At 36.4% G+C, this 25,486-nt stretch overlaps 1 protein-coding gene and 1 long non-coding RNA gene across 2 annotated transcripts in view; both read left to right on the top strand.

Annotated features, from left to right (window-relative positions):
* SRPK1 (SRSF protein kinase 1) overlaps positions 1 to 25,486 on the top strand; it is an 80,826-nt gene that overhangs the window by 33,349 nt on the left and 21,991 nt on the right. Inside the window, 9 exon segments of the mRNA XM_026482739.4 lie at positions 10,071 to 10,189; positions 11,664 to 11,772; positions 12,728 to 12,815; positions 14,357 to 14,444; positions 21,238 to 21,344; positions 22,220 to 22,385; positions 23,898 to 23,923; positions 24,351 to 24,564; positions 24,944 to 25,363. Of these exon segments, the coding sequence (XP_026338524.3) occupies positions 10,071 to 10,189; positions 11,664 to 11,772; positions 12,728 to 12,815; positions 14,357 to 14,444; positions 21,238 to 21,344; positions 22,220 to 22,385; positions 23,898 to 23,923; positions 24,351 to 24,564; positions 24,944 to 25,363 (1,337 nt within the window).
* Positions 14,480 to 15,646, top strand: LOC130542214 (uncharacterized). The gene is made up of 2 exons (XR_008956589.1): positions 14,480 to 15,138; positions 15,234 to 15,646. It is a non-coding gene; the product is annotated as an uncharacterized LOC130542214 (long non-coding RNA).

Raw genomic sequence — 25,486 nt, 5'->3', positions numbered from 1 at the left:
TCTGCCTTCAGCTCGGGTCATGATCCCAGGGTCCTGGGATTGAGCTCCACATCGGGCTTCCTGCTCAGCAGAGAGCCTGCTTCTCCCTTTCCCTCTGCCTCTGCCCTGCTTATACTCACCATCTTGCTCTATCCCAAATAAAATAAAATAAAGTAAAAGAAAATTATATATATATATTTTTTTCCATTTAATCCTCAGACATTTCTTGTATTCTTTTAATAATATCCTCCCCTCCAAATTGAAGTCTCTTGTTCTGCAGCTGCCATTATTCAGATGTTGGACCTTCTGAATTTATTGTCTTTGTCTCTTGCCTCTTTTTGGTACACCTGTCATCTCCATAGGTGATTTTCCCCCACATTTAGAAGACTATTTATATTCCAAAGCTTCTTTCCTACATTACTTATCTTTAGAGCACCTTATTCCATTTGAAGTCAATATCATTTAAGATATTAGATCTCTCTATTCACATAAATTATGGTTGACCCTTGAAAAACGGGGGTTTGGGATGCTGACCCCAACACAGTGAAAAATCCATGTATGTTTTGACTCCCCAAAAATTCAGCTACTAAATGCTTACTGAAGCCTTACCTTGCCAGGAACATAGTTGATTAACACATATTTTGTATGTTGTATGTGTTATATACTGTATTCTTTTAATAAAGTAAGCTAGAGAAAGGAAAATGTTACTAAGAAAACCATAAGGAAGAGAAAATACATTTACAGGACTGTACTGTATTTATCATTAAAAAATTGCATGTAAGTAGTCCTACATAGTTCAGTCCCATGTTGTTCAACGGTCAACTGTAGTTTTATTTTTTATTTATTTTTTAAAATTTTTTTCTAAATATTTTTATCTATTTACTTGAGAGAGAGAGAAAGAACGAGCAGGAAGGAGGGGCAGAGAGAGAGAAGCAGACTCCCTACTGAGCAGGGAGCCCGACACAGGGCTTGATCCCAGGACCTGGAGATCGTGACCTGAGCCAAAGGCAGATGCTTAATCAACTGAGCCACCCAGGTGCCCCCAAATGTAGCTTTAAAAATTGTGTTCTTCCTGGGGCATCTGGGTGGCTCAGTCAGTTGGGTGCCCAACTCTTGATTTCAGCTCAGGTCATGATCTCAGAGTCCCAAGATCAAACACTGTGTTGGGCTTCCAGCTCAGCAAAGTCTGCTTCCCCTTTCTCTCCCCCTGTCCCCCCACCCCACCCCTTGCTTGTGCATTGTGCTCTTATACACTCTCCCTCTCTCTCAGAATGAATGAATGAATGAAAACCTTTTTTAAAAAAATTGTGTTCTTCCTGAATGCACTTCTGTCAAATCAGTTTTCCAGTTGTTTATCTTGGTCTCTATCTTTGGGGGTTGGAGGCTTTCCTCAAATGTTTACTATTACTTGGTAAGCTTTTCATATTTATGAAATGAGCCATTAGAGAACTGATTGAAAGCCTTGTGTCCCTAGCAAGGATTTTTCTTTAAGGTGAATAAGTAGAGAGTTATTCATGATGCTGGGCACCAGCATCTGGAAAACTTTACTCTGGAATACCAGCATCCACACTGACAGCCTGTTATTCCATTTGTGTTTATTTTCTTTAGACAATAGCCCTACAGGCTAAATGCTAGGCTATCTACCGTGCTGTGTTAGGGTGTCAGTGTTATTTTACAAACCTTCAGTTAATCTCTTTCATTATCCCTCATCTCATACCTGCATTCCATCATACCTGTGTATCCATCCTTTAATCGGGTATCACAGGTTGGCTGTCTCCCTCCACCACTGTAGCTCACCCTACCTTTGTCTTTCTAGGTTGCCAGGACATTGCTCCTTCTGTCTCCACATTGTTTTAGATTTAGAACCATATTCCTTTATTTTATTTTTGTTGGCTTTGAGCAGAAAGATGATATAAATAGTTGTGCAATCCATCATCTTAAAGTTTGTTTCTAGTTTTTGGCTATAATAAATGCTGTGATAACCATCATTATGTCCAAATCTTTGTGCATATCTTAATTTTTTTCACAAATGTTTAAAGCTTTTTAAATTTTAAAATAGGGTGGGGCACCTGGGTGGCTCAGTTGTTTAAGCATCTGCTTTCGGCTCGGGTCATGATCCTGGGGTCTGGGATCGAGCCCCACATCAGGCTCCCTGCTCAGTGGGGAGGCTGTTTCTCCCTTGGCCTCCCCTTCGCTTGTTCTTGTGCGCATGCGCTCTCTCTTTCTGCCTCTCAAATAAGTAATACACATATATATATATAAAATATTAAAATAGGGGCGCCTGGTGGCTCAGTCATTGGGCTTCTACCTTTGGCTCGGGTCATGGTCCCAGGGTCCTGTGATGGAGCCCCAAATCAGGCTCCCTGCTCCTTCTTCCACTCCCCCTGCTAGTGTTCCCTCTCTCGCTGTCTGTCTCTCTGTGTCGAATAAATAAATAAAATCTTTTAAAAAATTAAAATAAAATAAATTTTAAAATAATTACAGATTCACAGGAAGTTGCAAAGATTGTATAGGGAGGTTCCTGTTTCCCCCGATAGTTGCTTCATATGTAACTATATCAAAACTAGGAAGTTGACATTGGTATCAAGTGTGTGTTTATCTTAATTTATGGGATATTTAGAAGTGAAATAATTTAAAATTTTTGTGATTATTGCCTAATTATGTTTATGCATTTGTTTTATTTAGAATGCTTCTTGTTATAAGTACCCAAATTGAAACTCATTTAAGCTATATCCAGAGGGATTAATAGGTAGGGAGTTGTCTGTGGGCCCTGGAGATGCATTCAGTGCCCATTTTCCTCCACCCCTAGCCAATAAATACCTTAGCTTTCTTTCTCTTTATTTCTTTATTCTCAGAATTCTCTCCCTACTTGGCAGCAATAATCATCTTGGACAACTCCTTGGTCCTTATTGCTTAAGATTTCAAAATAGAGCTCCCATTATCCATCGTTTCCCCCTCAAAAGGATCCTAGATCTTGCTTGGATCATGTGTCTACCCCTGGAGGGAGATAGGGTGGATAGGGCCGTATGATTGCAGCCTTGGCAAATTGTAGAGGGTTATTTCCTAAAAGGAAATGATGCTGGACAGAAGATGAAGCAGAGTATGAAAGTAGCAATCCTGTCCCTGCACTCTTACCAGCCTAACATTGAGTTGTATCTTTTTAATTTTATCTATTTTTTAAATGATGTGAATATTTCATGAGTAACAGCTTTTGTTTTATAATTGGTATATTCATGGTTACAAATTTTTCTCAAGTGAAACTGTCACAGAGTTTAACATGTAATAGACTCATTTCTAAATATTTTGAAATTTTTTTTTTAAGATTTTATTTATTTGAGAGAGAGTGAGTGTGAGAGAGAGAGGTCGAGCAGGATGAGGGGCAGAGGGAGAAGCAGACTCCCGATTGAGCAGGGAGCCCGATGTGGGGCTCGATCCTGGGACTCAGGGATTATGACCTGAGCCAAAGGCAGACGCTTAACCGATCGAGCCACCCAGGCACCCCTACTTTGAAATTTTAAATTTCATTTCCTCTTTAAATCAAGATCTAAGATATTTTTATTGTATTTTATGGTATGCCCAATTTGGGGATCTCATCTTGCCTTTGGGATTTGTTCAGAAAGACTAAATACAAAGTTACCCATGAAAGTATATCAATTTAATATATTAAATTATCATACAGTTGATGCGCATGTGTACTCTTCCTTGATCATATCCCTATATTGTAGCTCCACTGTAGAATTTATAGTTACCCTGAATTTGTTCTTTTTTTCTTGTTTTAATTACTTTTTTCCTCAGCTTTTTGGGGGATATAATTGACATATAATATTGTGTAAGTTTAAACTATACAACATATTTACTTGATACATTTATGTTGCAATATTACTGCCATTGTAGCATTAGCTAACGTGTCGTGCCACATAATTATCATTTCTTCTAATGGTGGGAACAGTTAAGATCTAGTTTCAGGTCACCTGGCTGGCTCAGTCCCAGAGCATGGGAATCTTGATCTCAGGGCCAGGAGTTCAGGCCCCATGCTGGGCTAGCTTACTTTAATTTAAAAAAGGGGGGGGGAGCAAAAGTGTACTTAAATGTTTTAAATTTAAAAAAAAAAAAATTTTTTTTTTTTTAAGATCTTATCTAGATCTTAGCCTGGGTGGTTAAGCTTCCAACTCTTGATTTTGGCTCAAGTCATGATCTCGGGGTTGTGGGATTGAGCCCTGTGTCAAGCTCAGCACAGAGTCTGTTTGAGATTCTGTCCCTCTCCCTCTGTTCCTCGTCCCACTCATGCACTCTGTCTCTCAAATAATAAATGGATAAATCTTTTGAAAAGAAAAAAGATCTAGTCTCTCAGAAAGTTTAATGTTTGGGGGCACCTGACTGGCTGAGTCAGAGGAGCATGCAACTCTTGATCTTGGGGTGATGAATTCAAGTCCCACATTGGCTGTAGATGTTACATAAATAATAAATTTTTTTTAAGAAAGTTTAATGTGTGTAATACGGTTTTGTTATCTGTAATAACTCTACAGTGTATTAGATCTTTACTAGTTACAGTTCTGTATTTCTTTATATTTTAACTGTATGTTGGCCATTTTGTGTGTCTTTTAAATTTGGTTAAAGTGATGTATGTATATATTCTGCATCTTGCTATTTTCAGTCCATCTTGTTTGTGCAATTCATTCATGCTGTTTTATGCATGTAATTCATTCGTTTTGTCAGATATAATATTTCATTATATCAAAATACCATGACTTCTCCATTCTCTTCTTGATGGACCTTTAGTTTCCTGCTTTGGGTTATTACAAACAGTGCTGCTGTAGACATGGTCACATGTGCTTCTCCTAGGGTGTTCATAGCAGCGTGACTCACAGTAACCAAAAAACAGGAGCAACCCAAATGTCCATCGGTTGATGAATGGATAAATGAAATGTGATCTATCCATATAATGGAATATTATTCATAAGAAGTAATGAAGTACTGATACATTATACAACATGGGTGAACCTAGGAAAACATTACACTGTGTGAAAGAAGTCAGTCAGAAAAGACCATATATTGAGTGGTTCCACTTACATGAAATGTCCAGAAAAGTAAGATTCATGGAGACAGAAAGAAGATTAGTGGTTTCCAGAGTCTAAGGGAAGAGTATAATGGTGAGTTACTGCTAATGGGATTGGTTTTTTTGTGAGAGTGATGAAAATGTTCTAAATTTAGGTTGTAAGAGTGTACAACTCTGAATATACTAAAAACCACTGAATTATATGCTTTAGATTGGTGAACTTATGACATGTGAATTATCTCTCCCTAAAGAAGTTAAAAATAATTTCTAGGATGGTATTTTTCAAACCAACCCACTAGTAGGTTATAAACCAATTTAGTGGGTTAGTAATAAACTTTGTAAAAAAAAAAAAATGGACGAGTGGGGAGCTCAGGTAACTAATGTTAGTATATAAATTCATGAAATGTATAAGTGAAAACTCATAAGTAGCATATTCTATATGGCAATTATGAATATATAGTATTTGCTCACAAGACAGTAAATTTTTGTTTGACACTTTGGTTTTACTATTTATTTGGCCGATTAGAGATTGGGGTAAAGGATGGTTAGGAATGAGGATTATACCAGAAATGGAATCTGAATTGAAAAGATCCTTAGGGGGGTCGCCTGGGTGGCACAGCGGTTAAGCGCCTGCCTTCAGCTCAGGGCGTGATCCCGGCGTTCTGGGATCGAGCCCCACATCAGGCTCCTCCGCTATGAGCCTGCTTCTTCCTCTCCCACTCCCCCTGCTTGTGTTCCCTCTCTCGCTGGCTGTCTCTATCTCTGTCAAATAAATAAAATAAAATCTTTAAAAAAAAAAAAGAAAAGAAAAAGAAAAGAAAAGATCCTTAGGGGGGCGCCTGGGTGGCTCACTTGTTAAGCGTCTGCCTTCGGCTTAGGGCGTGATCCTGACGTTCTGGCCCACATCAGGCTCCTCCGCTGGGAGCCTGCTCCTTCCTCTCCCACTCCCCCTGCCTGTGTTCCCTCTCTCGCTGGCTGTCTTTCTCTGTCAAATAAATAAATAGAATCTTAAGAAGAAAAGAAAGGAAAGATCCTTAGAAATAAGGGGGAACACCCTGACTAATATGGTTTTTATCATCTGTCTGTTCTTACTCCTTCTGTGTCAAGTCTGGCTTGGAAATATAAGAGGAGCAAAACTGTGAAGCTTTTCCATCGCTTTCTGCCTTCCTTACAGATTTTTGCCTTGGCTTCATTCTGTGCCCTAGCCAAGTACATTCCTGTTTCTAACAGTACTGCTGTTTGGATCAGGTTATCTCTTTTGAAATCATACAGCTACTAAAATTTGATCCGTTGTCCATTTCAGTTTATATGTGATTTTGTAGATGTACTGGGTTAAATTTTACGTGCTTTGAGAGCTTTAAAGTGCTGACATAATTTTTTTCTTCTGAACATGAATAGCAAAATTTGAGACCTGAAGTGTAGGTATGAAGAATTTAAAAGCACAGACTGAAACTATTTTAGAACTCCCCTCTTCTGTTCTAGGAAGAATGGGTTTTAGTTCCTAATATTAATAAGCTGAAATTTCTTTCTGTTCCAACTCTTTATTCTTAACACCCATCATCAGTGAAAGGTACAGTGTTTTTGAATTCTTTAATCATATCACCATATTATCCTCATTAACTAATAGTAACTCTGTTTCCTCAAATTTTCACTTTTCTTTTTGTTTTTGTCTTTTTATGACACTTTTTTCAATTGTCTGATATTCCTTGATGGACATCATTTACAAAAGTATGGCATTAGTAAAACATGTGTAGTTTGAGAAAGCCAAGATGATACAGGATCAGAAGAAAACTTAAAACTATAACTAGTATCCTTAAGGTAAAAGACAGTGTGTCATTGAAACTATTCAGGAGTCTGTAAAAAAGGAACATTCAAGAGCAAAAATGGGGCACCTGGCTGGCTCAGTTGGTAGAGCATACGATTCTTGATCTCAAGGTTGTGAGTTAAAGCCCTGTGTTGGGCATAGAGTTTATTTAAAAAAAAAAAAAGTGTAGGAAATTAAAAATATGGTAGAAATGTAATAGACAACACAAGTTAGATAAATCTAGGAAGTAGAACAATAACAAAATCTAAGGAGGTAGAAAATGTAAGAAAATTAATGTAGTGAGTCAGAGGGTCCAGTGCCTGAAAAAACATGTTCCAGAGGGAATAGTCAAAATGAAGAGAATTAAATTTACATTGAAATACAGGAAGTTTTCTCAGAACTAAATGAATCTCTGTCTTGCAAGTAATTACACAGAAAGTACTTAGCAAGCTGGATTTTTTAAAAGCCATTCAGGAAATTTCAGAACATGGGGTTTAAAGAGAAAGTCCTTAAAAAAAGAAACAAAAAATACCAAGGGAGAAAAACAAGCCCTCTTTGGAGACACAGGAAATCAGAAGGCATTGTTTGAACTTGTCAACAGCACCACTGAAAACTAGAAGGCAACAGAGCATTTATTTTATACCCAGACCAGCAATCAAGGGTGAGGATAAAATAATAAGAGATCTTAAACTTACGTCCCATGTGCTCATTCTCCAGAAGTTACAGATAAATGTGCACTGTGGAAATGAAGGAATAAATCAAGAGAGAGGAAGACTGTGGGACTGAAGGGATAGGACATCCATCACAGAGAGATGACTGAATATTAAAACATTATATATTTGAAATTAATACTTAAACGTAAATTTAGTTATGTTTTTAAAATGACATTTAAAAGTTAAAAAGTAGGATTCCCCCCCTTAAGTAATCTTTCTCTATTGTTGTTTTGTTTTGTTTTGTTTTTAAGATTTTACTTATTTGAGAGACAGCACAAGCCAAGGGGAGAGGCAGAGGGCGAGGGAGAAGCAGACTCCTCACTGAGCAGGGAGCCGGACGTGGGGCTCAGTCCCAGAACCTGAAGATCATGACCCAAGCCAAAGGCAGACGCCTAACCGTCTGAGCCACCCAGGCGCCCCTCTCTCTTGTTTTAGAATAAGAGGAGCGTTTCTTCTGTCCCCACATGTCGGGGTAGAGACTTGTATTTCACATTGTGACTTGTAATTCATAATTCAATCTTGAATCCTTTAACTGGGAATTCTTATAACTAAAAAAACTCTTCACAAATCTATTTGCTTCCAAGAATGTCCAAATCTTTTAAAAATAATTTTTTAACATTATTAATCCCATGATATTTGTAAATTCTAATATTTCAGCATTTTTATGTCTGGTTTTCACTAATATTTCACTGCTGTTCAAAAGTTTCACAATTGCAGTTCTCATAGTCAAATTGTAATTTTATTTATTTTATTTTTTGTAATTTTAATTATAAAAGGCACAAGTTTGAAGTTAGAGAATCTGTTTTAGAAATTCATCTTAATCTTAAATTTAGGAATATTCATTCAGATTCATTATTTCCACCTAGGAAAGTGGGCCAGTTAGTTCTTTACTAAATAAGTTTCCCAAGGACATGTTTTCACTAAAAATGAACACATTGAATAGTGTAGTTTGTAGCTACTTTTTTATTCCTGGAAGACAAAAAAGTACTAAGAATTGAGGCAGGTTGGAAAGGTCACCAAAAATCTAAATCTGAATCATTAGTCATGCTTGCCAAGGTATTTCTTATGTCTCAATAGCCCACGTAACTGGTTTTGCTATTAAAATTTTTTCTCTGTTAAATTTATCTTTTGAAAAACAATCTGATGAGACAGAATGATAAAAAGGTAAATAAAATATTGAAAAATAGAGATTAAAATTCCTTTTCCTGCAGCTACTGAAAGAAATGTTGTGTACCCTGCTTAATTTGCTTAAAACTTTATAAAGCAGGCAACTAATAGGTGTCAACCTGAATACAAATCCAAGTCTTTCTGCTTCTGAACTTCTCAGTGCACAGAAATTTTGATACAACTAATTGATGGCATGTAGAGAAAGGAATTAGTAAAATTTTTTCATTCATTATAAAATGAGAAGCCGTTTTTACCTATCAAATAAGCTAAGTTTTCCCAACCTGTTACTAGTTACATACCAAAAGCCCATATATGGCAGGAAATGCAGCTCAGTTACAACCTCTTTAGAAAAGTCATACTTACATAATAATTCTAAAAGCTGTTCATGGCCACAGGCTGGAAAGAAATAGTTTAAAATATTAATTTGTTCAGAATAGAAGTGTTTTAAAACAAAATAATTACTTTCCAAATTTTGTATATTTAACATGTTGTTTTTATAAATGGGGAGAATGTTTCTATCCTTACGTGGTAGTTTAACTTCAGGGAAATAATTTTGAATGCAGAATAAAGATTATCCAAAAATACTCACCAGCTTTATTTTTAGTGGTAAAGAAATTAGAAACAAGTTAAATGTCCAGCTGAGCAGAATGTGCGAAAGTAAGTGGTGACACAATTTTTCTAAGGAAAATATGTAAGATTTAAGAGATTGCATAGGAATGAGGAGAAAACTTTAAAATATAATAGGAAAAGCAGGATACCAATTTGTTTATATAGTGTGTGAATACAGATACATATTTTCTTAAAATGCAGGAAAAATACTGAAAGAAAAATATAATAGTTTTATCAGCAATTTTGTTTGGATATTGAGTTTCAAGTAATTTTTTCCCTTTGTACTTTTATGTGTTTCCCAGATTTTATTTAATCATGTACTGAATTTTTTTTTTTTTTTTTTTTTTTTTTTTTTTTTTTTTTTTTTTTTTAGTATTATTTTCCTGGGGCATCTGGGTGGTCAGTTAAGCATCTAACTCTTGGTTTCAGCTTAGGTCATGATCTCAGGGTCATGAGATGCAGCCCCGCATCAGGCTCGATATGGAGTCAGCTTGAGATTCTCCCTCTCCTTCTGCCCCTCTCACTCCTGCACACTTGCTCTCTCCCTCTCTCTCAAATCTTTTTTTTTAAAGTATTTTCCTAACATAAGATAAAGTGATAGCTAATATTTTCTTAGGCTACCACTAGATAATACTCTGTTTATATTATCTGTTAAGTGGAGAGACATTTTGATAATGACGTTCTCTTGATGTCCTATTTTATTCTGTCCATATGGAGTGAACGTGTTTGTATTATTTCTTAGATCTGAAACTCAGCACCGAGGCTCTGCTCCCCACTCTGAAAGTGATCTACCAGAGCAGGAAGAGGAGATTCTGGGGTCTGATGATGATGAGCAAGAAGATCCCAATGATTATTGTAAAGGTGAGACTTTTGATAAGAAGATACCAAGTAAGACATGATTCATGTGTATGCAGTACCTCACCTAAATATTTGGTCTATGAGTGTAAGCTGTTTTGATGTTTTCTGCTTCTTGCATCCTTTACTTGAGGTATAAGAAATAATATTTCCCCTCAGTTCAATTTAATTTATTAAAGCTTGGTTTTATATTAAATCTGTTTTTACCTTTTTTCTTTTTAAAAATGATAGTGCATATTTACCTTAGAAAATTTCAGACATAACATTTAACAAAAAGAAAATAAAAACCATCTGTAACACTGTATCACCCAGAAATAACCAATGATGAGATGTGGTATATAGACTTTTTAGAAAACCTTTTCATTACTTTTTTCTCATAGTAATGATTGCTAAGATAAGTTAAACTGGAATTATAGGTACTTAATAGCAGGTGATATCAGAGTGTATCTTACCATCTGGGAGAACCTGGTTTGTGTTAAGCAAAGACGTAGAAATATCATGATTCCTGCCACTGTTGGCAGCCTTTTCAGGCTTTCCTTGTTTTTGTTTTGTTGTGTTGTGTTTTAGGAAAACAAACTCTCTTTTCTTTTCTTTTCTTTTTTAAGTTAAATAAATGGAATTCATTAATCTCACTCATAAAAATACATCCTGAGACTGCAACTATAAATAGATTTTATTTATAAACATTTATATGTTTAGATAAATCTATTAGATTATTGAGGGGCAGGAATATTGTGATACATAACCCTATTTTTGTTTGACAGTGACTCATTTTGGGATGCCTGGATGGCTCAGTCGGTTAAGCATTAGCCTTTTGTTTAGGTCATGATCCCAGGTTCCTGGGATCGAGTCCCTCATTGGGCTCCTTGCTCAGTGGGGAGTCTGCTTCTCCCTCTGCCTGCTCCTCCCCCTGCTTGTGTGTGTGCTCGTGCTCTCTCTCTCACACACAAATAAATAAAATCTTAAATAAAAAAAAAAAAAAGAATGACTTATTTTTTTAAGTAATAACTTGGTTGTTCAACAAAACATCACTTGCTTACTCTAAATCATTAATCTTATTCTCTAAGATTTTTTTTAAAGACTTATTTATTTTAAAGAATGAAGATTTATTTAGAGAGAGAGAGCGTGAATGCACACACATGAAGGGGGTGGGGCAGAGGGGGAGAGAGAATCTCCATCAGACTTGCTGCTGAGTGCAGAGCCCAACACAGGGCTCGATCTCACAACCCCAAGATCATGACTGAGCCAAAATCACGAGTTGGATGCTTAATCAGCTGAGCCACCCAGGCGCCCCTAAGAATTTTTTTATAACATGAGTTCAGTAATACTGTGTGGCTGACTTAAAATTTTTTTCTGTTCAAATGGTTATATGGAAGAAACCATTTTTGTTTGATAAACGGTGTATAGATGTTGAAAAATGGAATGTGAACTATCTTTTCTTACTACATAAGTGACTGTTCCTTCCTGTTGTTTCTTCCAGGAGGTTATCATCTTGTGAAAATTGGAGATCTATTCAATGGGAGATATCACGTGATCCGAAAGTTGGGCTGGGGACACTTTTCAACAGTGTGGTTATCATGGGATATTCAGTAAGTTGTAGTGGTCCTGCCAAAGAATTACTTAGGAGATGCCTAAGAGTTTTCATCTGATTTTCCAGAGATGATCAGTCTTCTGTCTAGCTCTACACCGATTTCTTGATCAATATTTTGTTGTTGATAATCTTTATGTTCTTGGGCAATTTGTCTTTCCTGTGAGGAAGAATCACCTTAGAGACAAAAGATTGATTACATTAGTATCTATAAGCCACTTGGAACTTAGAAATTCAAAACATTACAAATGTTCAATGAAAGTATGATATGTAAGTTCATGGGGTGTTTTTGTTTGTTTTTTGTTTTACTGGAGTAGAGTTAAATTTTTAGACGATGTCCTATACCAACCTATGAAATTATTTTCTTGTATTTTGTTTTGGTAAGAGATTTGCTTAACCATGTAGTCTAAAAATTTTCCTACATAAAAATCACAGGTAATTAACATTGGATGTTTACTTACAAGTGTACTATCTTTGATGAGACAGTAATTGAGATCTATGCACTTTGTTTTTTATCAGTTTGGTTTCACCCCAGGTATTTCTTCTGGCTTCTTCTAGGAAAGTGTTAAAGGTTTTAACCTTTTAGCTTTTGACATGCAGATATACAGAATACTTCTGGTTTGATGCTCTCTCCCCCACCCCCCCCGCCCCGTATTTATTACCATTTCATGGTTTTACTTGGATTCAGAGAGGCATTCAGAAGGTAGACTTTAACTTGGAGAAAATGTGTGCTAAGATTACCTGAGAACAGATTTTCTTCCTCCTATAAATGACATCTGGCCAATTAGTACCATTAACAGGTACACATGATTGTGTAGACATAGTCTATGTTTAAATACAGGGAAACATGGAATCAATATTTGTACTTTTGTCACTGCCTCCCAGTTATGGCTAAATTTTACCTTCCTGAAGTGAGGATAGGGCATTAGTCTTAACTGCCTGTGTTTGTTTCTTAGGGGGAAGAAGTTTGTGGCAATGAAAGTAGTTAAAAGTGCTGAACATTATACTGAAACAGCACTAGATGAAATCCGGTTGCTGAAATCAGTGAGTATTAGATCTTATGTGTGAACCACAAAGCATATAAACGAAGTTTTACTGAATTAAGACATACCAATTGTAGACTCTTTAGCATGACTAATTTTTGTTGTAAAGTTCCAATATCCTTAAAGAGGTACAGGAAGGGGGCGCCTGGGTGGCACAGCGGTTAAGCGTCTGCCTTCGGCTCAGGGCGTGATCCTGGCGTTATGGGATCGAGCCCCACATCAGGCTCCTCTGCTATGAGCCTGCTTCTTCCTCTCCCACTCCCCCTGCTTGTGTTCCCTCTCTCGCTGGCTGTCTCTATCTCTGTCGAATAAATAAATTTAAAAAAATCTTTAAAAAAAAAAAAAGAGGTACAGGAAGATGACAATATTTATAAATTCTGTGCTTATGGTAGGGGAAGTGGTGGATTCCCATCATAAACACCAAAAAAAACTTTCAAAATATTTATTGAGCATATTTTATGTACCAGAGAGCACAAGAAATGTTGTACTTTCCTGCTATGGTTAAAAGTAAAGTTGTCTGACAATAGCCAAAATATCCAAATGTTCATCAAAACATGAATGGATAAAGAAAATGTGAGATATATACATATATACATACACACACACACACACACATATATATACACACACACATATATATATACACAAACATATATATATACACACGTATATATGTATACGTATATGTATATATATAATGGAATATTACTCAGCCATCAAAAAGAATGAAATCTTGCCGTTTGCAATGACATGGATGGAACTAGAGGGTATTACGCTAAGTGAAATAAGTCAGAGAAAGACAAGTATCATGATTTCACTCATGTGGAATTTAAGAAACAAAACAGATGAACATAGGGGAAGAGAAGGAAAAATAAGATAAAAACAGGAAGACAAACCATAAGAGACTCTTAACTATAGGAAAGAAACTCAGGGTTGCTAGAGGGCAGGGGGAATGGGGTAACTGGGTGATGGGCATTAAGGAAGGCACTTGATGTAATGAGCACTGGGTGTTATGGGCAACTGATCAATCACTAAACCAGCCCTAGGCCAGTATATCCCCCACCTCATCACTCCACTTCTTCTGAGACCTTGGGTTTTCATTTGTAAAGTGAGGGGGTTAGACCAGGAGAGCTCTGAGAAAGTAATTTTCTGAGTGCCAGTCTGACAAAATAGGAGCCTGTGCCCGAAAGTTGTTAGTGCTTCCTTCCTTCATTGAGAAGGTTTTTTATGGGGGGAAAAAAACCTCAGCTGAGTAAACACTGTGATAAATGTTGGTTTCGTGGTTGTTTTGCATCCTGTAAAAGCTCCTTAATTCCTCATGGGCTGGTAGCCAGCAATTAATTTGAGAGTCACACTTTTAGTAGAAAAATGGTTGAATTAGAGCAATAGTCTTTGTCAGTTATATTTCCTTTTCCTTTCCTCGTGTGAGCTCTTTCTTGGGAGTAAATCCTTTGTTATATGTGCTGCAGGTATTCCCTTCCCCACTCTTTGGCTTATTTTGGTGCTTTCGCTTTTGCTAAATTCTGCTCTTTCCCACTGTAGGTTCGTAATTCAGACCCTAACGATCCAAATAGAGAAATGGTCGTTCAACTACTAGATGACTTTAAAATATCAGGAGTTAATGGAACACGTATCCTTTTAAGAACTGTTTGAAAATAAATCACATTATAACCTTATCTCCAAGAAAGGAAACCAGATTTATATAAATAGCATTCATCTCTTTTCTCAAGGCAAAGTATAATCAAACTACTTTGGGTTATTGTCAACTTCTGAACACAGATGTGAATAATGTTTATATGTTGTGACTTGTCAGGGTATTGCTTTAGGCTCTTTCTCCTTTCCAGGCAAATTAAACCAAAGTCAGAAGAAAAACTTTTTTTTTCTTTAATTAGCCTTGTATTAGTAAAGGTTCTGTGATTTTTATTAATTCGCACGGAAATTTTAATGGAAGTAATTTTTCATGATAAACACTGTACAAGGAAAAATTTAACACATTGTATTATCTACCAGCCTTCAACATTGAAGTGGTCGTGCGTATAGGTTATGCTTAGAATCTAAACAGGTGTGATTGTGTTCTATCAAAATGAAAAAACTGACTCGTTTAATGTTTTTATCTGGATTTTTAGAATTTTTAGAGTTGGAAGAAACCTTAGCTGATTTCTTTCGTAAGTTAATATCAGAGTGACATGTGGTGAGCTGCTTAAGAGGTTGTTGCAACAGCCGTGCTTATGAAGGCTTATCAGACTTGTCGGAATAAAGGATGAAGTGGCAGCGCAGTTGGATTGGAGAGTCGAAAACTACCTATTCATGAACTACTGAAAAATGTAAAAGGAAAGACATTTCATCTCTCATTCTGCTTTTCCTGCATATTTAGCTTCTCTTAACACACACTGTTAATTGCCAATTATCTCTTTTTAAGGAGGTGGTCTGCATATGGTTCTGGCATCATGTGGACTATGGTAAGAGATTTGAATGGAGAAGAGGGAGAGAACAGGTGATAATGTGTAAAAATTTTGTCTGTCATTCTGAGTTTAGTTGTGAGTTATTTCCTTGGAGAAGTACAAATCACATATCCCTGATGTCTGAAGAAAACTACTTCAAGAATCATCCATTTTAAAACAGTCTTGGGTCACCTGGGTGGCTCAGTCAGTTGAGCGTCTGCCTTCGGCTCAGGTCATTTTCCCAGGGTGTTGGGATCGAGTCCCACATCGGGCTCCCCGCTCAGCAGGGAGTCTGCTTCTCCCTCTGCCTGCCGCTCCCCCTGCTTGTGCTTTCTCTCTCTCTCTCTCTCTCTCTCTCTGACAAATAAATAAATCTTTAAAAAAAAAAAAAGAAGCTTGTGGCTATTGTGGTCACTTTGTAGATGGCTTACTCCGGGGGTATATAATAAGGCTAACCAAGATATAAAAATATACATAGGATGCTGTTAGATTCTGTTTCCCTATTGTTTGATCTTGTAATGTTTACCATGCCAACTCTCTCTGTTAATTTGGGAGAGTTACAAATAAAACTAGAAATATTCTAAATAGTCTCCTCAGTAATGTTTGAGTATCTTTATTTGACTCCAATGAAGAAGGGTGGTTTGGGTTTTTTTTAACTTTTGAAATGTTAGTGGGTTTGAATTTCAAGTTGCAAGGTATTTTTCGAATATTACCAGGTAATTTCTCTGTAGTTTTATCCACTGAGTCTCTCTTTGTCCTGAGTCCATTTCTCTCTGCTCTTCCTCCTACTTGTCTCCCAACTATCTTGGCTACTGCATTATTTGCTGCTACTAGGATTGAAAAGGATAAAAGTCAGAGCACTGAGTTAAGGGTTAATGGGTTATGCTTCTCTTCTCACAACATAAGCATGTCTGCATGGAGCCATATATCTGTATTTTTCTTTGTATCTGAGCATCTCCAGAGCACTGTCCTTCTCATACTGAAATATAATGGGCCCTAACATAGAAAGTCAGTTATGCAGACTTCAGTATACTTCAGTGTAGGTGGTTCATTCTACTTTCTGTGGGTGGTAAGGGGCGAGGAGTGATTAGAGGAACAGCTGTTCTATATATACTATTGACATTAGCCAGAGAGTAAGTATCCTTTTTGGCCATCTATGTGACCTATTATGTCTTTAGGAAACTTCTTTTTTCTAGTATGTATTTGGCCTCTTTTCCTAGCTCCTCTTACTCATGATGTGCTCTAAATGTGACTCCTGTTAGTGTTCAGCCCTTTGTGTTTTTTCTTTACACCATCTCCCCAAGAAGATTTTTTCATGTATCCTTTTATCCAATTCTTTTTGTTTCTTAAGCTACTAAATGTTTGGTCATTTTTATATCACTGCTTACAGATTAAAATACCATTGTCAAATTGCAGTGCTTCTCTCAACAAATCAAAGATTGAAACTAGGAACATAATAGAATAACTTAAAAATCCCGTTTTCTGGGTTTATTTTTAAACAATCTGCATTTTTAAAAACCCTGTTTTGGTATATTTCATGTATACAAAAGTAGAATAGTTTAATGAATCTCCACAGACCCCTTACATATTTTAGGATCTTGTTTAATCTTGTTTTGTCTCTACCGCCTACTAATTTTGTGGCCAACCCTAGGTATATTATTTCACCCATAATTATTTTAGAATGTTATCTTCAAAAGACAAGGATTTTAAAATATAACCTCAATACAATTACCTAAAAAAATTGGAACCAGGTTTTTAGTCATCCAGTATCTAATCTGATGGTGTTTCCAGATGTTGCATACTTTTTTTTTTCTTTGAGTTTTTCATTCTTATTTGGGTGTTTTTTATGTAGATATAGATAAATATCTATACATAGATATATATTCTGTGTCTCTACTTTTTAATATATGGACTATAGCTGTAACTGCTTAATTTCCTTGTCTGCTAATTCTGACATCTATGTCAGTGCTGGTTCAGTTTTGAAGGATTGATTACTGTAATTTTTAGCTATGTTTTCCTGCATTTTTCCTGCCTGTAATCTTTGATAGATACATTGTGATTTTTATTTGGCTGCTGGATACTTTGTGTTCCCATAAATCTTCTTGAGCTTTGTCTGGGATGCAGGTATGTCACATGGAGACGGTGTGATCCGTTTCAGATTGTACATTTATGATTTGTTGGGTAGATCCAGGGTAGTGTTCAGTTGAGGACTAATTACTCCCTATACTGAGGCAAGACCTTCCTGAATAATCTACCCAAAACCCCATGAATATGAATTTTTCTACTCTTTATGTTTTTTTAATTGAGGTGAAATTGACATAGAACATTGCATTAGTTTTGGGTGTTATGCATAATAATGATTTGAAAAATGTGTACTTTGCAAATTGTTACCACAGTAAGGTAACATCCACCATCCCTCATAGTTACAGGTTTTTTTCTTGTGATGAGAACTTTTAAGATCTACTTTCTGAGCAGCTATCAAATATACAATATAGTATTGTTAACTGTAGTCACCATTCTGTATATTATATCCCCAGGACTTATTCATCTTAAACTAGAAGTGTGTGTGCACACACCACAGCTTTATCTATTCTTCCATCAGTGGACTGTGTCTTGACTATTGTAAATAATGCTGTAATGAGCATGGGGATGCAGCTAACTTAATGAATTTGAGATAACATTCTCATTTCTTTCAGATAAATATTCAGAAGTAGAATTGCTAGATTATATGGTAGTTCAATTTTTAATCTTTTGAGGAACCTTTGACAGTGTTTTCCATCGTTTTCTGCACCAATTTATGTTTCCACCAACAGCACACAAGGGCTCCCTTTTCTCCACAGCTTCACCAACACTTATCTCTTGTCTTTTTGATAATAGTCATTCTAACAGGTGTGAGGTGATATTTTGTTGTGGTTCTGATTTGTATTTCCCTGATGATTAGTGATGTTGAGCACCTTTTCATGTCCCTGTTGGCCATCTGTATGTCTTCTTTGGAAAAATTTCTATTTACATCCTCTGCTCATTTTTTAATAAAATGTTTTTCTATTGAGTTGTGCAAGTTCCTTAGATACTAACCCCTTATCAGATACATAGTTTGCGGATACTTTCTTCTATTCGTTACGTTGCCTTTTCATTTTGTTAATGGGTTCTTTTTGGTGTGCAGAAGTTTTAGTTTGATTTAGTCCTATTTGTGCATTTTTGCTTTTGTTGGCTTTTCTTTCTTTTGGTGTCAAATCCAAAAAATCATTGCCAAGACCAGTGTCAAGGAGCTTATCGCCTATGTTTTTGTCTAGGAGTTTTATGGTTTCAGGTCTTAACATTCAAGTCTCCATTTTTGAGTTGATTTTTTATGTAGTGTAAGAGTGGTCAAGTTTCATTTTTTTGCATGTGACTGACTAGTTTTCCCAGCACCATGTATATTGAAGAGACTTGTTCTTTCCCCAATATATATTTATGGCTCCTTTGTCATAAACAAATTGACTATAGGTATGGGTATATTTCTGGCCCATGACTATGACTATGAATTTGTCTAGCACTTTTGATGAGAACAGACATTGTTGGAGCCCTTTGGGGACGCTGGCCACTATTCCCTCTAATCCCTTCAGGTGATATTTTCCCCCTGCCTCTGGTAGTTTCTTTGTATACTTACGTTGATTAGTACTCTGCTAAATACTTGAGGGGATCCCTCCACAGATCTCCAAGGTTCTCTTTTTCTGTAGCTGCCTTGGTCTCCCAAGACTCTTAACTCCTTCCCTTAAACTCAAGGGATCTGGAAAGTCTCAAGGCGGTAAGATGGGGCAATCATAGGATTCAGCTCATTTGTTTCTCTTTTCTCAAGGATCACTGCCTTTATTGCCTGATGTCAGGGTCAATAAATCTGTTGTTTTATGTATTTTGTCTGCTTTTGTTGTTGTTACTTTAAGCAAAAGGGTAAATGTATGCCCTGTTAACTCCATCTTGACAGAAGCAGAAGTTCCTAGGTATGTTTAACTCTGGGAAACTGCCAGCCAGTTTTCCAAAGTGGTTGTACCGTTTTATACTTCTATTAGCAAATATGAGAGTTCTAATTGCTCCATATCCTCCCCTACATTTGGTCATGTTAGTCTTTTTATTTTAGTTATTCTAGTGAATCTGAAATGCTATCTTATTAAAGTGTTGTGTTTCCCTGAGGTAGTATGTCCCTTTAATCTTCTTTAATTTAGAACATTGCCTTCCTGTAATGGCATCGACCTTTTTTTTTTTTTTTTTTTTTTTGAAGAATCCAGAGCAGATATTTTGTGTCTTAATTTGGATTTGTCTGATGATTTCCTGAAAATTAAATCCAGATTATTTTTGTCACATGTACTACATGGATGATGTTTTATTCTTCTCAGTGTATTACATACAGAGGGTACCTGACATCAGTATGTGCTTTATCATTAGTGGGTACTAAGTTGGATCACTAGGTTAAGGCACAGTCTTCCCGATTTCCCTGTTTAGAAGTACCTTTGTCCTTTCATAATTAATAAGCAATCTGGGGTGATATTGTGACATTGTTATTTTATTCCCAACAATCTTTAACTCGGTAGTTTTAGTGTTTGTTGACTCTTACTTGAATCAATTATTACTATATTAATTATAAAATGGTGATTTTCTATTTCTGTCTTTCTTTGTATATCTATTACTTGACTTTTTCTCTAAAAAAGATATTTCCAAAGGCACCTAGCTGGCTCAGTCTCAGGGTCGTGATTCTGAGCCCCATGTTGGGTGTAGAAATTACTTTAAAATTAAGATTAAAATCTTTTTAAAAATTAAAAATAATTAAAAAATTAAAAAGAGGGGCACCTGGGTGGCTCAGTCGTTAAGCGTCTGCCTTTGGCTCAGGGCCTGATCCCAGACCCCTGGGATCGAGCCCCGCATCAGGCTTCCTGCTCCACCGGGAGCCTGCTTCTTCCTCTCCCATTCCCCTTGCTTGTGTTCCCTCTCTCGCTGGCTGTCTCTGTCTCTGTCAAATAAATAAATAAAATCTTAAAAAAATTAAAAAGATATTTCCCTATCCACAACACATACTTTTTAAGGTATCTGTTTGTACTCGTTCAGTTTTTATTTATAGTTAATGCATAACTTCATTTTTTAAAGTGCTTTCAACTTGGCCAGTGGCGTCCTGTCCAAGCTGTTCCTCTTGATATATTCCATTACTGTTCACATAGCAAGGTTTCCAGGTTCATCTAGAATTTGGCCATTTCCTCAAGGAGCCCAGGTTTTCCTTTAGTGGAAAATCTTATTTAAAGGAAAAGTCTGGGCACTATTACATTATTACATATGTATATCTCGACTTTTCCCATATGTAGAAATTTCTGGAGGTGTAAGGTAGCAACATACTAAAATCCCAGCGGTGCCCTGCACACTAGTAGGCTCATAGAGTTACTCCTGCTTATGGTGATTGGATGTTGATACATAAAGAGAACACTCGGTGGCACTAGAATCAAGATTAGTTCTGTTAAACTACAGAACATAGTCCATTTCCTATTTTTAAAAAATACTGGCCTTCACATTTTTTTAGGTTAAGTTTTGGTACATTATCTCCTGTAGCTAAAGCAGAAGTTATTTTTTCTTGCTTTGAGACCATGAGAGTAGGAGTTGTTACCCTGAGCATTAGTTTTGCACTGGGGGGACAAGTAATCAACAACTTAAGGCTAGTGCTTTCACTAATTGAATGTGCAGGCTTCACTTTTCTTTTACTCTGAGTGTTTTAATGTGCATAGTTTTATCAGTAAACCACCCCCTCCCCGAATTTTCCATTTCTTGAATGTTTTCAGTAACTAAAGCATTCATTAGCCTTTGGAATTCAGTATATTAACAGCTAGTTATTTTTTTAGTCATACTCTATAACTTTTTATACTGAAAGAATAATACAGTAACAATATCGTTGGAGTAGAACACATTTTACCTGGCGTCTTTCTTCTCTTGTGCCTCCCTTTTCCTTCCTTAACAAACTCCTAGATATCTGCATGGTGTTTGAAGTTTTGGGGCATCATCTGCTCAAGTGGATCATCAAGTCCAATTATCAAGGGCTTCCACTGCCTTGTGTCAAAAAAATTATCCAGCAAGTATGTATCCTAATATTTTCTATGTGGTGATTGTTTTATATTCTTAAAGTGTCAGGAGTTTCTTATATCCAATAGAATTTTTATTTTAAAAACTAGGGATTTTTTTTAATTGCCAAAATTAGGTGTTTTATTCAGCCCCTAGTGTTTATTCTGTCTTTAAGTGTTTTCGCAATAAACCATTTTTCCCAGATTCATCTCCTATAATAATCATTAGAGGGGAAGATGTGTTCAGTGACTGGTGCTGGAAATTTGGAGCCCTTATCTGGAAGTTCTGGTTGCAAATATTGATTATATATTAATAGGGAATTGCTATGTCAAATTATTACTGTCTCTTTATAGAACATTATTCTAGGATGCTTTCTAATATTCTAAATAGCTTTACAATAAAGAAGTTTACTCTCAGGAAAAATATTCATACTCCAAAGGGCAAATAATTTGTTTGGATAATGTGTTTTGGTAGGAAGAGCTCTAAACTGGAAATCAAGAGACCTCAGTTCTCTCAGTTCAACAAGGAAATTTGCATTAAGAGATATCTAAATCTCTTTCATCACCTGTATTTCAACATTTAAAGAGCATATTGACTTTTATTCTCAGCCTTTATGTTCTTCATTAAATATCTCCAAATACAATTAGCTTTTTAAAACAATTAGCTTTTTAAAAAATTTTATTATAAGCTCTTGCCTTTGCTCATAGTTTACAAGTAAATCTTTCTGGGGAAGTTTCTTTGTGCCTTACTTAAAATGCTTTATTCTCTGTTGAAAAGTACCATATTGTTTTTATATTTTTATTTTTTTAAATGTTGTATTGTGATTTCTTCCTTCTCCAGAAAGACTTGTATTCTGTGTTTGCAAGTCTACTGCTCTATTCCCATCCAGGTGTTACAGGGTCTGGATTATTTACACACCAAGTGCCGTATCATCCACACTGACATTAAACCAGAAAACATCTTGTTGTCAGTGAACGAGCAGTATATCCGAAGACTGGCTGCAGAAGCAACAGAATGGCAGCGATCTGGAGCTCCTCCACCTTCTGGATCTGCAGGTATGTTTTCTTTGAGTACTTTGGATCTCATTAGAAGTTAAGAGAAGTTCCAGGGCGCCTGGGTGGCTAAGTTGGTTAAGTGTCCGACTCAATTTGATTTCGGCTCAGGTCATGATCTCAGGGTCCTGGGATCAAGCCCCGCATCAGGCTCCCTGCTCACTCTTTCTGTCTCTCTCTCTCTCTCAAATAAATAAATCTTTAAAAAAAAAAAAGTTGAGAAGTTCCTATTTTTATTCTATTACCAGGCAGTTAAGCATCACTCATTCACTTAACAATAAAATAACAGCAAGTACTTAAGTATTAAGTACTATTAAGAAATCTCTCAGCCTTCAAGACTTTTTTAATCTTTAGTCTTGCTCTTCTGTAGAAAAAAGTCTAGAAATTGTGTCTTCTGGGTACAGATATTTTGTATACTGTAAAAGCTGATTCATGTTCTTTGTTTTAAAATATTTTCTCTTATGATTCGGTGGCCGTTTTTGATGTGTTTACCTCTGACTATGGTCACACATACATGCTTGCTTATAGATCAGTGTGATCTGTGCAGGGGCAGGATAACTTTGCTATCAAGAACTTGAGTTTAAGCACTGGAGTAGACAGACCTGGTTTGAATCCTGGCTTCATCATTGGCTGGGTGTTTTTGAGCAAGTGTCTTGGCTTCCTTTTCCTCATGCAGGAATTTTTGTTATTAGTTCCATGTTAAAGCAGTTCATAGGTTGCCACGCAGTATTATGTGCTAAATAAATGATGGCTATGATTATGATGATTTTTTTGCCATTTGGGGTATAGATTTTAATTTTAGTAGTTTTATTATATTTGAAGAACTTTTTTTTTTTGGAGGAACTTTCTTGATCTCAAGTTGAAATGTCAATTATCATAGGCTTCCTTTAAAAAAGACTAAAGAAGGGGGAAATGAGAAGTTGTTTAATGGGCATAGAGTTTCGTTTTTCCAAAATGAAAACGCCCTAGAAATATTATACAACAATGTGAATGTAATTAACACTGTTGAACTGTGTACTTAAGAATGGTTCAGAGGGAAATTTTACCTTGTGTGGCTTTTACCACAATTAAAGAAAAAAAATGTTTTTAAGGAAGATTCTACCTCCCACCTAATGTAAACTAATATCCATAACATGCTATGTTACAAATTACTATGTAGCTCTTAATGCCACGCTTCTTTTAAAACTGACCAGCGCCAAGGGAAAGAATTAAGAGATGGGGGTTCTGGGTGGGGATGAGGGTTGTTGCCTGTCATTGTCTATTTTAAGCATATGTGGGAATGAGATTTTTGCAGCATTAATAGTGGAAACCAGAAATGGGGACTTGGCTTTTTGCATATACGGATTTTATCTGGAGAAGAATTTAACTTGTTTAAATTTGCCAACTTTCATATGCATTATTCTTTTTTAAAAGATGGTACCTCTACCAAAGTTGCTTAAAAACAGTAGTTTATAACATAAACTTATATGGCCTGCTGAATGCCAGGATTCTTACTTGGTTTTCTTTTCTTTTCAGTCAGTACTGCGCCCCAGCCTAAACCAGTAAGTATAAGGTGTTTCTATGTTTAATTCTGATCTATGGGCAGTGGGCAGGGATTCTTCTATTAGGGATCACAGTTTGTATAGAGTTTGAAAACCAAAGAAAAAAATATTCCTGCGCTTCTATATTTTCTCCAATAAATGCCACGCATCTTTAACAAGTTTGTACTGGTGAGGCTTCTATAAACATGAGTGTGTCTGAGAGTACACCAGCCCCACAGACGGCTCAGAGGACCAAAATTTATTGTTAAGTTTGTTTCTATTTGGTTTCATAAGAGTATCCACATTGTTTAAGTTAATGAGAAACTTAAGTGCTATGTTAGGAAAAGAGTGAAATTTAATTAGGAAATATTAAAGTTAACAGTTATCTCCAACTGGGGGTAATGGATTAGCCACCTGAAGGCTTTATCTGTTTGTAATCTCCGCCCAGGCTGACAAAATGTCAAAGAATAAGAAGAAGAAATTGAAGAAGAAGCAGAAGCGCCAGGCAGAATTACTAGAGAAGCGAATGCAGGAAATTGAGGAAATGGAGAAAGAGTCGGGCCCTGGGCAAAAAAGACCAAACAAGCAAGAAGAATCAGAGAGTCCTGTTGAAAGACCCTTGAAAGAGAACCCACCTAATAAAATGACCCAAGAAAAACTTGGTATAAATAGAGCATACACAAAAATTTACTTTAACATTAATTTATCATTGTTCTATGATATAGTGGTTTCATGCATACAACACATCTCTGGGGGTGTCCTTATACAGTAAGAGTATAGAACCTTCATAAATGTCAGGCAGGTAATATTCAAATGTAATTTCTGACTTTTCTGTGGAAATGGAACATAGACTTCATTTTGCAGTTGAGTAAGGATAAGAAGATCTTTTTGTCCTTCCATCAATAGGTCTTAGATGTTCAGTCATGTTTTTATGTCACCCTATATAAGTTCTAGAAAACGTTTTTAATCTTGTGGAGAAATTTTTTTGTTCTTTCACTCATACACATACACATACATCCTTTTTGTCTGTTTGTTCCTTAGAAGAGTCAAGTACCATTGACCAGGATCAAACACTTATGGAACGTGGTGTAGAGGGTGGTGCAGCAGAAATTAATTGCAATGGAGTAATTGAAATCGTTAATTATACTGAAAACAGTAATAAAGAAACATTGAGGCTTAAAGAGGATCTCCATAATGCTAATGACTGTGATGTCCAAAATTTGAAGCAGGAACCTAGTTTCCTAAGCTCCCAAAATGGAGACAGCAGCACATCTCAAGAAACAGACTCTTGCACACCTGTAACCTCTGAGGTGTCAGATACCATGATGTGCCAGGCTTCACCAAACGTAGACCAGTCATTCAGTGAACAGGACATCAGCCAACTTCAAGAAAGCATTCGGGCAGAGATCCCCTGTGAGGACGAGCAAGAGCAAGAACAGAATGGACCACTGGACAACAAAGGTACCTGAACAGACATACTTCCCCAGGACTCGTTCCCTGAATAGCATATTCATGAATTTCTACTCTAAATCTACCAATGTCTTTGTAAATAAAGCTTCATAGCAGGTTCCCAAGTTACCTTCA

The sequence above is a fragment of the Ursus arctos genome, unplaced genomic scaffold, assembly GCF_023065955.2.
Source record: "Ursus arctos isolate Adak ecotype North America unplaced genomic scaffold, UrsArc2.0 scaffold_31, whole genome shotgun sequence".
NCBI classification, from domain to species: domain Eukaryota; kingdom Metazoa; phylum Chordata; class Mammalia; order Carnivora; family Ursidae; genus Ursus; species Ursus arctos.
This window is presented reverse-complemented; position numbering and strand designations above follow the sequence as displayed.